This window comes from Rhinolophus hipposideros (genome assembly GCF_964194185.1).
Source record: "Rhinolophus hipposideros genome assembly, chromosome: 4".
Lineage (NCBI taxonomy): Eukaryota > Metazoa > Chordata > Mammalia > Chiroptera > Rhinolophidae > Rhinolophus > Rhinolophus hipposideros.
This window is the reverse complement of record NC_138050.1, coordinates 8267182-8283211: the sequence shown is the minus strand read 5'-3', so window position 1 is coordinate 8283211 and position 16030 is coordinate 8267182. Positions and strand designations below refer to the sequence as shown.

At 41.6% G+C, this 16030-nt stretch overlaps 1 protein-coding gene across 1 annotated transcript in view; it reads left to right on the top strand.

The window, feature by feature from the left end:
• The window catches only part of ATP8A2 (ATPase phospholipid transporting 8A2), a gene marked incomplete at its 5' end in the record, with an annotated part of 553717 nt that overhangs the window by 415326 nt on the left and 122361 nt on the right, over positions 1-16030 (top strand). Inside the window, 3 exons of the mRNA XM_081046135.1 lie at positions 8106-8167; positions 8701-8757; positions 10168-10275. Coding sequence (XP_080902261.1) covers positions 8106-8167; positions 8701-8757; positions 10168-10275 — 227 coding nt within the window. The remainder of the gene's footprint in view (positions 1-8105; positions 8168-8700; positions 8758-10167; positions 10276-16030) is intronic.

Here is a 16030-nt window from a genome sequence, read left to right as displayed (position 1 = left end):
TGAGATTCTGGAACTGGGGCTGCTCTGAACCAGTGCTTCTGAAAGTTCTTGAATCAAAAGGGCAGAAGAGGGAAAGCAGGAGAATCTTGGCATCTGGTCTTCAACCCAGATTCTTGGAAAATGCCTCGATGTCAAGGGAATGGTGCCACCTCCACCTTATTTCTCCCTACTGAATCACATGTGAGTGACATGCCTGTGGTTTTTAATTCATGTGTTCCATGGATTCTTACTACATTCAAAATACACCTATAAATTCACCCCATCTGTTTTCTTGATTATTAAATCCTGTCTTCTCTGACTGTGCCGTACTATGCTATAATGTTGTCTTCAAACTTTGCTTTTTGTCAAGAGCCATTTCTGAGACGGTTTTTGTGGTTTAGCTGGGTAATGACGTAATGTTTTTAATGAGCATTTAATTGAAATGGCATCTTTATAAAATGTCATCAACCTAGCCCTTTGGAATATTCTGAAGTAAGTTTCTTGATCATTCTGTCTGTTTGGAAAATGAGACATACTTTTCTTGCAAACCATGGGTTTTCCCACAAATATTTTCAAAGAGGTTTTTACATGCAGCGTTTTGGACTGCCACTTCTAATGTGGAGGGCCCATGTGGTTTTGTCCCAGTTGTCCATAATCGTCTGCTTTAGTGACTGTGTTTCTAAACCTCACTTGGCTAATCCTATATTTGTTGGCCCCTGGATCCAACCAGATTTTGCAAATAATATACTCATAAGTGTAGAAGAACGGGTTCCACCACTGCTGTGGGTCAGGGATCCCGGAGCCCTAACAGTCTATGAGACTCTAAGAGAATGGTGCTGGCTGTCTGGACGGTGTTTGCAGCTCCATCATTTTGTGACACTTTCGATGTGTGGACTAAGCACCATCATTATACTGGCTTTTACATCACACGTAGTCACAGTCGGATCATTCTAATTGTGACTTGGGATTTTAGCAAAGCAGATGGGGAATTTTCCTGACTCTTTCAAGTTCTTCGTTCTGGAAATTCGCCCCCATTCGTGTCCTCCTCTGGGTGAATCTGATCCTCGATGTGCAAAAGGCTGAGTTATCTCGGCTTGTTCAATTAAATGCCAACTTTTCTGATACAACAGGCAGCTTACTCTTTCTTACCTTTCCCCTTGCTGTGAGCCATTGTGTGCTAATGATGATTTCCACCAGGAAGTGCTGCACCAGGAAGTGCTGCACCAGGAAGGGCTCAGCCAGGAAGTTCCCCACCAGGAAGTGCTCCACTGGGAAGTGTTGCACCAGGAAGGGCTCACTGGGAAGTGCTCCACCAGGAAGTGCTCCATCAGGAAGTGCTGTACCAGGAAGGGCTCAGCCAGGAAGTACTCAGCTAGGAAGTGCTTCTCCAGGAAGGACTCAGCCAGGAAGTGCTCTGCCAGGAAGGGCTCTGCCAGGAAGTGCTCAGTCAATTATGCTGGTTAAGATAAGAAAACAAAGGTTTGATGAAATCACAGCTCTCCACGTGTACTTTTGACAGATCTCCTTAGGGACCTCTGAAATAATGTTCTTACTGTTGTTTGCAAGTAATGTTCTGAAGGCTGACTTGGGGAACCCCAACTACTCACCTGGGTTTGGGGGTTATTTTTCCCTTATCAAAAAAAAATATCACTTGAGATTTTTGAAAATCTGGCTAAAACAAAAACAGCTGAACTACAGAAGGATGTTTTCCTGACTGGAGTGTTAGAATCATAACAGCACTGTTAAGAATAAGCAAAGTGGGAAGAAATCATTTGGTAGCATCATGCTTCAGGAATAACCTGGACAATCGAAACGGGCTTTTCCAGCCTTGGGTTCTCAGCAAACTGTAGCTGATTACTGCTTTCACACACAAATAATTTCTTATGACTTCTGATCTTTTCTTCAGGGGTATCTTATTGGCATGTTTTAACAAGGAATGATGGCCAAAGGGATTTGCCTCTAAAATAGTTGAAACATAACCTACGAGAGAATGACCTATCCCACGAGAATTTACCCACCAGGGTGTGCGGAGTGATGCCTTGGGACTTGTTTGGAAGATGCTGTCTTTTCAGAAGCGCTTGGCATGGCCCAGAATCTCAACTTACTTTGGTAGTAAATGATTTCCAGATGGTATTAGTTTTGACTAGGGCAGGAGATTCTCTTTCCTAAGCAGAAAACTAAAATGCAATGGTGAGTTATCCTTCCAAAATGATGAATTGAAATGTTAGATTTATCCAAATTCACTAAAAGTTACCTTAAGTGTATTCAAAGGAACTCAAGTGTAAACATTGCACTTAATGCCAGTAGCATTTTACTATCATGACAAGTTAGAAATGAATGTATTATAAAACTCGAGAAGCTACAATTGGAACGTGCCCTTTAAGTTTCCCCATCTATTCCTACTGTCCATTCCAAACTGCCAGCAGAGTGTTTAGTGGAGGCACTCACTTCCTAAGTGAGTTAGCTCTCGGTCCTGTAGGTAATCAGGGTGTGCCCCCTTTTAAAGGCCATCAAGCATTGTGAATTGCATCTCTTTGTACTAAAGCCTTATAGTGTTTCTGCTGGTCACGTGAACAGTTAGATTCCAACACATTCCCACCTCCTTAGCGTGAACAGAGAGAAGGGCGTGCCCTTCATACATCAGACACTCTTCAGAGTGCATTCTCTGTACTTATTCCAGGTCCTCTTTTTTCTTCCTTCTAATGCTGTGGGGGTTTTGCCCCAGGGGACAGGTTGACAACATCTGGAAATATTTCTGGTCCTCACAACTCTGGAGTAGGTACTAGTGGCATCTTGTGTATAGCGGCCAAGGACACTGCCAAACACCCTACAATGCGCAGGACAGCCTCACCACAACAAAGAATTATCTGAGAAAAGCATCAGTAATGCCGAGAAGGTTGAGAAAGTAGGCTAATGAGGTCCCCTTAACTCAGAATAAAAGTTCTGGTCTGGAGGAGTTACTGCTGCTCCCCAAATTTGTGCACTGTGTATGTTTCCTCGTGTAGCATGGAATTTCTGTCCTACGTATCTAATTTTCAGTCCACCTTAATTCTCTCGTAGAAAGTTCCTTCCCATTAGATGTTGCTGTTTCAAATGGAATATTTTTTACTTTAGTTATTTTTCCCCTTGGAGTTGTCTGGTTTTACTCTTTGGGGTCTATTTTTAGAGTTTGGGGTCTATTTTTAAAGTTTCTGGTTTCTTATTAACTATATGATCTTTTGTATATTATTTAACTTCTCTTCGCTGTCCCAGTTTCCTCATCTGAAATATGCAGATAATAATACTATTTCATACAGTTGTTGGAGTATTAAAAGGGTATTATATATAGGAGTAAGTATAAAGAGCTTAGAACAGTACCTGTCTTGTGGTAAGCAACATATGTTTTCTATTTTCAATGTAGAATTTCTTATGATGTCTAACAATTTTCTGCTTATTATGTGTCTGTTCATAAAATATGAAACACATTATAAGCTCTCCATATTAGACAAAATGCTCTGTATATTTAATTTTCTAGTACATGAATCGAAATATGAGTATTAAAAGGAAATTTTAAAAGTTGTCAAACCATAATTGTAAACTTTGATTTTCAACTTAGTCTCCCAGCCCTTCTAACTTTTCCATCTGATCAGTTTTCTCTGGACTCCAGTAGGGCTTACTGTGGAGAAAACGGCAGGGCACACAAATCATTGCTCTTCTCAATGAAAATGCCTGTTCTCTACTGATGAACACACAGGATGAGGCTGACACTAGGAAATTCACCCTAAACTAAACTGAACAGGAGGAAGATCTGAAACTCACAAGTTTTAGCAGCTAAGAACACGGACCTTAGAATCTTACGATTTTCTCTCCTTTCAGGAACCTTAGTGATACTACAATCATTTGTATTGATATAAACCCCCCATTTTATAGATGTGGAACCTGAGACTCAGAACCCTAAAATTTTAAAAAACAAAATAGTGGCAGAGTGGAAACAGTGTTTTCTACTGTCATTACTGTTTTTTTTTTTTCCACTGCCAAACTCCTCCTCTCTACTTCATTTTTCTAAATATCCTCTCGTGAATAGCATCATGCTTCATTGCCATCTGTTCTTCCTATTGTGAATGTATAATATTGATCACTTGGTACCAGATTTTTATGTGCTACTCTTTTAATCAGAATTCCTGTATGAATGTGACCAGACCAATGTTCTCCATCTTAAGTAAATGACACCACTGTTTACCAAGTTACTCGGGCCAAAAACCTTAAAATCATCCTGGATTCCTTACGTTCTTTTCCACCCCACATCCAAATCATAAACAAGTCCTATCATCTCTACTTTTGCAGTATGTGCCAGTTTCTATCGCTTCTTTCCACCCCCAACATAGCCACTCTGGCCTGTGACGTCCAATAGAACTTTCTGTGATGATGGAGACGTCTGTATCTGTGCTGTCTGACATAGTAGTTACTAGCCACTTGTGGCCATGGAGCATTTGAAATGTGGCTAAGTGCGACTGAGGAGCTGAATTTTTTAAATAACAGCTTTATTGATATATAATTCATATACCATAAAATGCACCCATGCAAAGCATGCAATTCTATGGTTTTTAATATAGTCACATAGTTGTGCAATTATGACCTTAATCAATGTTTGAGCATTTTCCTTGCCCCCAAAAGAAACCCCATACCTATTAGCAGTCACTCCCTACTTCTCCCCAAATAACCCAGATCCTGGCAACCACTAACCTACTTTCTATATCTATAGATTTGCCTATTCTGAACAGTTCGTTCAAGTAGAGCCATACTATATATATATAAATATATATATATATATATATATATATATATATATATATATATATATATAGCCTTTTACGACTGGCTTCTTTCACTTAGGATAAGATTTTCAAGGTTCATTCATGTTGTAGCATATATCAGTATTGTATTCCTCTTTATTGCTCAGTAATATTCTACTGTATGGGTATACCACATTTTATCCAGTCACTAGTGGACGGCATTTAGCTATTGTGAATAATGCTGCTATGGATATTCATATGCAAGTTTTTGTATAATATGTTTCACTCATATGTTTTTATTTCTCTTGGGTCTGTACCTAGGAGTGGAATTGCTGGGTCATATGGTAACTATGCACAACCTGCTGAGGAGCTGACTTGACAGTTTCCAAGTGGCTGCATCATTTTACTTTCCCACCCACAGTGTATGAGGGTGATAATTTCACCACATTCTTGCTGGCTGTTATTATCTTTTTTATTGTAGCCACCATAGTAGGTGTTAAATGCTATCTCACTGTAGTTTTAATTTTGCATTGCCTTGATGAAGAACAATGTTGAGCATCATCTCTTAATATATTTATTAGACGTTTGTATGTCTTTGGAAAACTATCCATACAAATCTGTTGCCCATTTTTAAATTGAGTTATTTGCCTTTTTATTGTTGAGTTTTCAGAGTTCTTTATATATTCTGGATACAAGTTACTTATCAGATAAATATTTGCAAATATTTTCTTCATTCTGTTGGTTGTCTTTTCACTTTCTTGATGGTATCGTTTGAAGTACAAAAGTTTGTACTTTTGATGAAGTCTAATTTATCTATTTTTTTCTTTTGTCACCGTGCTTTTGCTGTCATACCTAAGAAACCATTACCAAATCCACAGCCATAAAGATTTACTCCTATGTTTTCATCTAAGGGTTCTGTAATGTTAGTTCTATGATCCATTCTAAGTATATAATTCAGAGGCATTAATTATAGTCAGAATGTGATGTGGCCATTACCATTATCTATTCCAAACTTTTTTATCCCCCAAAACTGAAACTGTACACCTTAAGCAATGACTCCTCATTCTCCCAGTCCTTCCAGCCCCTCATAGGAACAGAGCTTTTTAACTTTTATTTTCTTTTCATTTAAATGTAAATAACTACAGCAGCTCGTGGCTCCCATGTTGGGTACAGCTGTACACACCACCAGTGTCACCTACAATCATTTTCACACTGGCATTGCATTTCTTGGTGTTCTAGTTTGGGTAGTCCAAGATCTAAGCTCCCATAAACACTAGACTGTTCCCTTAAGAGCATAACTCAAAAAAAAAAAAAAAGAGTGTACGTGTCACTCTTTGCTCAGACTCCTCCAGCAGTCTCCTATCACAATTGACAACCTAACCTCACCTCCTCACCATGGCCTATGTTCACTTGCCCCTTCTAACTGTGATAGCACTTTCCCAGGGTCTCCAGTCAAACTGGTCTTTGTGATGGTCTTTGAGTTCATCAGTGTGTCTGTATTCAGACTGTTGGCAATTTCTGTCGCCTGAAGTGCTCACCTCCTCGATAATTCATTTAATTCACTTCTTCATACTATTCAGATCTACTCAAATGTTACCTTCTCAAAAAGATTTTTTTGAACTCCCTATCTGAAATAGCAGCTGCTGTCCCTCTCTGTTCCATTATCCCACCTTGTATTTCTTCGTAGCACTTCCTACACCTGACATATCTATTTGTCTGTGTGTTTATGTTCTGTCTCCCTTAGTGTAGGGTGAGCTCCATGAAACAAGGACCTCGTCTCCCAAGTTCCAGTAATAGTACTTGGCATAAAGTGACTTCAGATAAATATTTGTTATGTAAATGAAATAATGTTACTACTTTGAAGGCAATAATCTTTGTTAGAATCAAAGAAATGCTTTAATCGCAAGTGTGTCTTTATTCATGTATGCCTTTAAAAGTGTCCCATTTATTATTAAAACAATCTTAGGGCCAGGGCACGCACCCCCACAGTTTTGAATAGCTATTTGTTAATTACTCAACCTGTTGACTTCTTGCAGTTAACTTGGCCTCTTCCTTACTTTTTAAAAAAATTTTCCCTTCCTTCCCTTTACATGAAATCTTGCCTAAGCTTGAGTCTGTCTTTGCCACCTCTCCCCTAAGCTTTGAGAGCCTTCCTTTTTAAGTCATTCTCTCTCTCTCTCTCTCCACTCCCCTTTGCCCCCCCCAGGATAACCCATGTGTTCCCCCAGTGCAATCCCTCAGTTTAGGCCTGTACCTACGATAGTCATGGTGCATTATACAGGTTCATCTTCCCTGAGTCACAAATTCACCCATCTATGAAGGGGGAGGAATTGGATCCAGGGTTCCAGGATTACCAGATTCTACCTGTGATGTGACTAGATTACTATGGTGTTTTGGAAAACTAAGCAGATCTTGATTCTTCAGTGGTAGTAGTCAACAAGCAGGGGGGTAAATCGGTGAGCCAAATATGTGTGTGTTACAGCGACTGGGTTGGCCATTTAAGCACAAAAATCCCTGCGTACGTGACCTGTAGGCCACAGACCTGAATGTGAGCATAAAAAAGAATAAAAGGAGATTGGCAGTCTCATCCAAAGAAACCATTCCTGATCTTAAAACAGGCTTTGCCCCCTCAGGATAAAAACAAGCGTTTTTCACAGCAGGCTAGCTGACACGAATTAGACAACTCTATTAGAGTTCTGTATAAAACCGTAGTGATGGTTATATACATTGTAGGAGTCATCCTTAAAAACAAACAAGTGGAAAAGGTATAAAAGTTAAAGCTTCAAAATCCTAGTTGTGTTTTCTAGACGTCTCTCATCAGATTGTTTGCATTCCCTCATTTATAGACTCCAGAAGTTCGTGCAGTTGTCTTTGTGAACAAGATTAAAGAATATCCCCCTCAAATTCTTTGAGCTCAGTAATTATGAATTGACTGTGCATTCATGTAATTATTTTCTTTTATTGGCCTATAATTCCCAATCAGCAAAAAATAAAGATGAATAGTAAATGAACCCTTGGAAACATTAATAAAGATAGATTAATACGTTTTTATTCTATTCCTATTTTTTACCCAACAAAGAGATTTTCATCTTTATAAAACTGTAAATTTTAATGCAAGCATTTGGTTGTTTGATTTATTGGGAACCTGATTTTGTTTGTTTCATTTGGAAAAAATATACGGTGAAAAAGAATCAGAAAGAGGAGGATTAGAATCATAGATAATGTAATTTTCAAAATTCCCTTACATTTTGATAAATATTTCAATTTTTTTTTTTTTTTTTTTTTTTGCATTCTGAATAAAATGGACTGCGGTGCTGTGCTCCAGAGGTTAATAGTAACTTCTTTGTTTTTCAGATACTGTATTAGCCAATGGTCATGCCACAGACTATTTATTTGTTGGAAATATTGTTTACACAGTAAGTTTATTTCTCTGTTTGCTGAACCATTTTAAATGGCCCATGTGTGGATTCTGCCCCTCGAAACCTCTTATATAAGGCCTTCCTCATTAGCATTTATTTCTGATCTTTAAATTATATAATCTAGATGCCTTAACGCTCAGAATGGTCATGCAATGCTTACCTCATTTGTTAGTGAAGATTTGGTAGAGTCAAGATTTCTGGACAGGCAATTGACGGATATCCCATTCTTCAAATGACTGTTTCACCTCTACCCCTGAAACAAAACAGCACTGAGGAAGGTGATTTCTCCCAAATCTTCCAAGTCAAGTAAAGAGCTAAAGTTGGGAGAAGACAATCACTAAAATGAGGGCTTTTCTTGAAGTGAACCTAAAACTAAAAACTAACCCCTAGAGAATGAGCTACCTGGATGGCCCTTTCAAAGTACAGCTGCATTGGGAGAGCTGCTCTGGAGGGGAGACTTGGGATTTCTCCTGGAAAGTAAAAATAACTGATGATAATACATATGCCCAAATTTCTCCTTCTTTTCACAGTATGTTGTTGTCACTGTTTGTCTGAAAGCTGGTTTGGAGACTACAGCTTGGACTAAAGTAAGTTTTCTCTATAATTATTTCTCTATTCAGTATAGATGCTTTTCAGAAAAATATGATATCTTTTTAAGCCTTGGAAAAACAATAAGTAATATCCAGCATCTTATTTTAAATTTTGCTTGTAAAAATTGTGGTTTGATCTTTATCAGGGTAGATTTACAAACCAAAGTTTCCTCATGATTAATTTGCTTGGTACTTCATACACTTAGTACTAAGCTTGGCATTTAATTCTAAGTTATTAACAGCCATCTCATTTCAAATGTGTGTGTCCAAATGTATATGCACATTGTAAAAACAATACACACACAAAATACAGAAAGACAAAAATGAGAATTTTAAGTTTACATAATTTTACACCAAGAGATAGTAACGGTTAACACTTTGCTATGTGACCTTCCAGATTTTGTTCTGTGTGTATATTTTTTAAGATAATATATTACAGAACAGTTTTGTAAACTTTTTTCACTTAAACTATATGTCATGACCATTTTCCATCCCTTAAAGTACACTTTTCCAAAATCATTGTTTATGATGAAAGAGTATTATTTTATTGCTATCCCGTCACTTATTTAATCAGTCCCCAATGTTAGACATTCTGATTACTTCCAGTGTTGGGATTATAACCATTGTTTCATTATTGTCTATCACTGCTGTTTAAATAGGCTCTGAATTCTGTGCTGAGACAGTGGGGGAGGGAGGAGAGATTAATGTGGAAGCAGGGAATCCATTAAGAGACAATGGCAATTAATCCGGGGGAGAGGTGGTGGTGGCTTAGCCTTAGACGTTAGAGGAGGAGGCAGTAAGAAGTGCTAAGATTCTGGGTGTATTTTTTTAAAAAAACTAACAGAACTTGATGATGGATTAGATCATGGAATGTGGAAGAAAGGAAGAAGCTAAGTCTCATCATAGTAAGAAGGCAGACGAGAAAAACTTCACAACTCAGTAGCTACATAAAGGGACATTGTAAAGATGTAACATTCATTCCAGATTTTTAAAAAGTTCTTTGGAAAACGGAAAGAACAATCGAAGTCTCAAAATGATCAATAAACACATCGTGTGCGTTTTGTTTCTTCAGCACTCTCTCTTCAGCACATACTAGAATACTGAGACCGTGTTTTATACAGCTCCACATCAGAGCAACTGGTGAGGAAGGAGAGGGCAAGTGAACACTATGGGATGGATGACCTCCAGGAAGGTCAGCTGTGGTGGCCAAAGTCCCTTCATCTTCAGGGCCAGTAGTTACTTGAATTCGTTGTTAAACGAGGAAATTAGGAAGATAGAACTCTCCAGTGCCTGGAAATCTTTCCATAAAGAAAGCTCTCGTGGACCCAGGGATGCTGCAGCACGTGGGGTCAGGCGGCTCCCGGGCCGGCGGAGAGGCCCTGCCTGACGGTATGTTTTCTCCCACAGTTCAGTCACCTGGCTGTCTGGGGAAGCATGCTGATCTGGCTGGTGTTCTTTGGCGTCTACTCGACCATCTGGCCCACCATTCCTATTGCTCCAGACATGAAAGGACAGGTCAGTGCTACTAACCGTGAGTGCATTCCGTGTCTCCTGACGCTGATGCTTTACTATGTGGGTGCTTTCCCTGTCTCGTGACAATGACAAACTTCAGGAGAAGGTGGTGTTGCCTGCTGTCGTCAAAATGTATCAGGAGGGAAACAAACCAAGTCCAGGCACCTGGAGGAGGTGGTCCCATCCATAGAAAAGGCTTTTGACACTTTAAATATGGTGAAAATTGTCAGCCTCAGTCTTCTGACCTACCCAGCATGTCCACCCTTCCCTCTGTAATGAATTCTGTGTTAATTACACACAGTTCACGGTGCGTAGAAGGCTGGAGATGTTTTGAGTCACTCATAATCCAATGAATGTGTTGATTGATCGTCGTTTCAATGTTCAGGGTATTATTATCCTTGGATTAGTTGATAGTCACCTGTGAAAGGTAAATCGAATAACTTTATTAGCTAGATTATTCATTAACCAGAATATCTCATTGTTCATCTTGATCTAGAGAGGCTGAGATTGAAAATTTTCACCCTTTTATGAATTTTTTTCATATTTTCTTTTATATTGTCCAGTGTTTATATTGTCCAGTATTTGAGATGAGACATCAATAATGAACAACTAGATCTTAGAATCCCACAGAATCGGGTCTGGAGTGGAGCTGACAATCCTGGGTTCCAACCTCCTTACTTTTCAAATGAAGCTCCTCAGGCTCAAGTCCTCCAGACCCTCCCCACATGCCCGCCCCACAGGCCCAGGCCCTCAAGACCCACCCCACAGGTCCGCCCCATAGGCCCAGGCCCTTCAGACCCACCCCACAGGCCCGCCCCACAGGCCCAGGCCCTTCAGACCCACCCCACAGGCCCACCCCACAGGCCCACCCACAGGCCCACCCCACAGGCCCAGGCCCTTCAGACCCACCCCACAGACCCACCCCACAGGCCCACCCACAGGCCCACTCCACAGGCTCACCCCACTGGCCACCACACAGACCCACGGCCAGCACTGCCCTAAGAACCCACCAAGTGCTGCCCCAGGCCACATGCTTTAAAGGTTCTTTTTGGCTGTCCCAAGCTGGTTATGTTCCTCTGCACAGGGTGACAGGACCATGGCACACAGAGCCAGCACTCCCACTTTTAGTCCATTTCCTGGGTTCCTAGGGCCCCGAGTTTCCTTCCCAAACAGCCAAAAGCCCACTTCCCAGCCTCTTCCCAGATCTAGCCCGGTGAGAGCGCCCTGGGCTCCAGGGACAGCTATTTGCAAAAGATCCCCTGAGTCCCCTGGATGTTGGCACTGGTCTGTCCCCCACTCCTGCATGAGGATTCTGGTGCCGTGGGACAGGGCCTCGGGCAGGAAGAGATGGAGCGTGGGTCAGGGGCTCGCACTGTAACCGCTGGTGTCCCTGGCCCAGCAGTACACATTTTAAGGACAGGCCTGCGCGTGCCACATCTGGCTGCTGTCTTTGCCTTACTTACTCTGCAGAAATGAGCCAAAGCTCCTGGGTCTACTCCAGCCCAGGTGCATGTCCAGCAGCGGTTTCATGTGAGAGAATCTGGGGGTGGCATTGCTCTCCTTTTTTGTCTCCTTTTTTACTTGGTGAATCAGCCAGCTGATATACCCCAGGGCGCCCGGGGCCTCCACTGCGTGTGGGTGCTGAGTAAGACAGGCGTGTCCCACCAGAGTGGGCTTCTTTGTCCCCTGATGCATGTTTTGTTTTCCGGAAGGGTGAGGACAAACACATACAAATTTCTCAGTTCTCTTCCAAATGCAAGCAATAGAGGAAATTACAGAGCACTGAGTGTATGAAAAAGAATGTGGTGTAGCAAAATGAGCATTTCTCGGCAAGGGTGCGTTGTCCCTTTAAGGAAATCAGTTCTGTGTTAAAGCAATGTGACTTGTCAACAAACCAAGAGAATTATTCATAATAACGATGACCACTTGGTAAGGTGTCGGTGCTACAATATCTGCTTCGACTTCCCTTCCTTCTGGTTAAAGGGGGGTGAGGTCTGATGAATATTTCACTTGGGGAATTTTACGTCGCAGGACAATAAAAGGGACTGCAGCTGATTGCTGTAAACAATTTGCTAAATTAGAGGAGAGACAGCTGACAGGGGGCTCATTTGATGTGTGACTGGCCAACAAAGCCAGTTGGTTCCCTTGAAATCCCCTCTCAGTGCCCTCAACAGGAGCCCCTCAGCGGACTGTTGTATCAGTAACTCCCATTCAAATGCACATGACTTAGGCTGGTCAGTGACTGTGGGGACAAAACCCCAAAAAGCAGTTTCCAGGCTCTCGGCCTCACATAGAAAGGTGCTGGCTCGGGTAGTAAATGGCCATCAACTGTGATCAGATGCCAGCAGCTGTGGCTAGTTGGCCGTCAGCTGTAACCCGTAGGCCATTGGCCACTAATATAATGGCTGTGGCTACGCTAGCAGAAAAGGAATGGGGGCTAGCAAGAAGATGGTGGCTGGCAAGCGTGGACTGCTGTTAGGCAGATTATGTAGATCCTGCTTCCTGTGTCTCCAGCCCAGCCACCAGCGAGAATATATTGGTTTGATTCCCCTATCTATGGCTCCGTGGGTGTTCCTTTTTGGCCTTACCGTGTCCTGCGCTCTTGGGCGGGGAGTAGGAGCTGAGACCCTGCACGACAAATGGCGCAGCGAGCAGGGTCCCCTGCGTGACAGTGACTCTCCCTCCCATCTAGAGTTTGACTTTCCAAGTGCAGGGGACCCCATTTGCCATTCTGTCCCTAACATGCCACATTGTCACTATCCAAGTCTTATACTGATCTGTGTGGTTCGAAGGCTCGGCTTAATGGTGAAATTTCCATAGCTGGGGATGTTTTCAAGAAATTTAATGAGCCATTCCTACCATCCAAAAGCAAAGAAATTGTAATTTTAAATCACATGTCACTTCAGTATAAAAACTTAGACCACGTCATTTTAACTTTTTTTTGTTGGTTGGTTTGTTTCCATGAGGCAAATGCTGTTTTGAAATCGATCATGGCTGGCCGAGACAGAGATTTTCATCAGACATTGAATGAAATGATTCGTGCAGTCTTTGTGTCACAGGATTTCGGAGTGGGTGATCCACTGTCTATGTTTAAAGAGCCATGTATTATCTGCAGTCTTTCTCCGGGAGACAGCTCCGAGTAGGGACAGGGTGTCAGAAAAAAATCTCAGAGCCAACTCTAATACTCTTATTTGGTGTCTGCCACCTAATGGTTTGGTCATTCTTTGAAAAGTGCTAGGGAAGTATTAAAAAAAAAACAAAAAAAAAATCAGTTTTTTAACACTTTTGAAAAATCATGTGGGTGGAGAGTAGCTAAAACTAGCCTGCCCTCTTAGAAAGTCTTTCTGCTGCCTCCGGAGGAATTATGTGCTGGCATAAAGAGAGATGGGAACGTGGCTCAGGTGGAGTCAGCCACAGAAGTGGACTTCTTTGGGGGTCTGTTGAAAATATGCCCAAGCCATCTCCATCCCTTTGGTTCCGGGTTGGTGTTAAGAATTGAATGTGTGTGTCCCCCTCAAATGCCTGTGTTGAAGTCCTAACCCCCAGGGTGACAGTATTTGAAGAAAGGGCCTTTGGGAGGTAGTTACATCATGAATGGAGTTAGTGCCCTGACAGGAAGAGGCCCGAGAGCTAGCTCACTCCTTTTCTGCCATACGACGATACAGTGAGAAGTTAGAGGTCTGCAGCCCCGAAGACGCCCTCCCCAGAGCCCGACTATGCTGGCACCCTATTCTCAGATTCCCAGCCTCCAGAACCAGGAGAAATAAACTTCTGTTGTTGATAAGGCACCCAGTCTGGGTATTTTGTTAGAGCAGCCAAGCTGACTGAAACAGTTGGTGAGGGCTTAGGAGTCAGGGGTACTCTGGGAAAAGACTGCTTTATCATCATCATCATATTTTAAGAATGTTTCTAGTGATTTTTATAAACTATTTTTTATAGTTCACAAAGCAGCAGGTTTTTGGCAAATGAACATGGTTCCTTTGAGCTCTAGAATGAAGCTAGTGTCTAATGGCAAACGGCATTTCTCACCCAGGAGCCGGAGACAGACTCAACATACAAGACGTTGTCTGTTCATAACATCGTAAACTGTTGAAAAGGTGCATTGTTTCTGCTGGGGTTTCCTAAATTAATTTGATTAAATATTTCTTTGTCTTGTCCGTTACATTTGGAGTTTTTCTCACGAGCGAGAAGGCAGGTTTTCCCTGGAGGGCAAAGGAATGAGTGATTTTCCACCATCAAAGACTCTTTATCTTCCCTACAGCACCTCATGATATGGTGTTGTGAACCCAAACCAGACAAAGAGCCCGGAAGTCCCAGTGCAAGTATCTGAAATAAGAAGTCATCTGTATACTTCCTCTCCTGAGCATACGCAACATTTGTGGGATTTTAAGAGGCACCCCATTTTTCTAGGCCCCGTAAGCTAGATCTAAAGTGACTTTAAAATTCATGCCGGGCCTGTTCTAGGGGTAATATCAAAGTCGTCAGCCAAGGAAAATGTGTGTGGTGATGTTTTACCATAGGGGAACACGTATTTTTCTTTTTCCCAAGAAAAACTAGAGGTTAGCATACCAGGGGCTGGCTGTAAGCTTCTCCATAATGGGTCCCCAAAGCCAGTGTTTGGAGGTGGAAAATGACAAGCTTCCTTTAGCCCCGAGTTGCCTGCTGAAGCTTTGAATTAGAGAGAAGAGGAAAACGTGATGTAAAACTGGATCAGGAAACGTGCTTATATTTGCTTCATGTTATTTCTCAGAGCTTTTCACTTTAGGGGTGTCTTATTTGACATCAGACAAGAGAACTGCCCCAACTAGCTTTGTAGCGTTTGCTAAATCACTTTACCTGCATGAATTTCTTTATCCGCCAAGTCAAAAATAAGATCACACACCCTGGTTACCTCAGAGGAGTGTGGTGAAGACATAATCAGATAACCTGTGGGAAAGGTATAGCAGGCAGACTCTTCACTTTCCAAGAGTGATCAATGATTTTTGAACTTTTATAGATAGAAATATTGTGATTTTAAACTCCCAATTCTTTTAGCCATAGAATTTTAATATTTTATAGGTTCTAAATGTGATGTTTCTCTGTAAGATCCATTGACCACCTACATGTGAATCATCTGGGTTGCTTGTTAAAATGACAATCCCTCCCCCACAAAAAAAATACTTGTAAGACACACACACACACACACACACACACACAAACACAAACACACAAACACACGCAGGCACTCGTACTGAACCAGAATCTATGGTTGTGAAGCCCTAGCCTCTGAACTCTAATGAATCTCCAGGCTATTCTTCCCTTTGAATTTGAGAACCCACTGCTCTAAAACACCTAAAATCTTACTTCATGACAATGTGTGAGCCAGTGCTGGGTGTTATAAGAGAAGATGGTATATTTAAAATATTCACAACTGATGTATTTCTCGTGTGCGGCAGTTGGGTAAGACATGGCTGGTAGGGCCAGCAGCTTTCCGAGGCATCTAGCTTTCCAAATAGAGGATTATACCGAAAGACATTACATCGTTCACCGTGGAAAAATACTCCTCACCAATGTCGGTGCTTTTCCTTTAAAATTCTTTTCATTGCTAGTAAAACAGTGGGGAAAAACTTCCACTTCAAAGCCTACAAACTGCTAACTCTGTCTGCCGTGCCAAGCTCCAGGCTCCAGCCAGTTTCTGGCATACGACAGGCTTTTTTAAAAAAATCTTATCCTAAATACAGAAATGGGTTTACTTTTGAGTTTTATATGCACGCTTGTG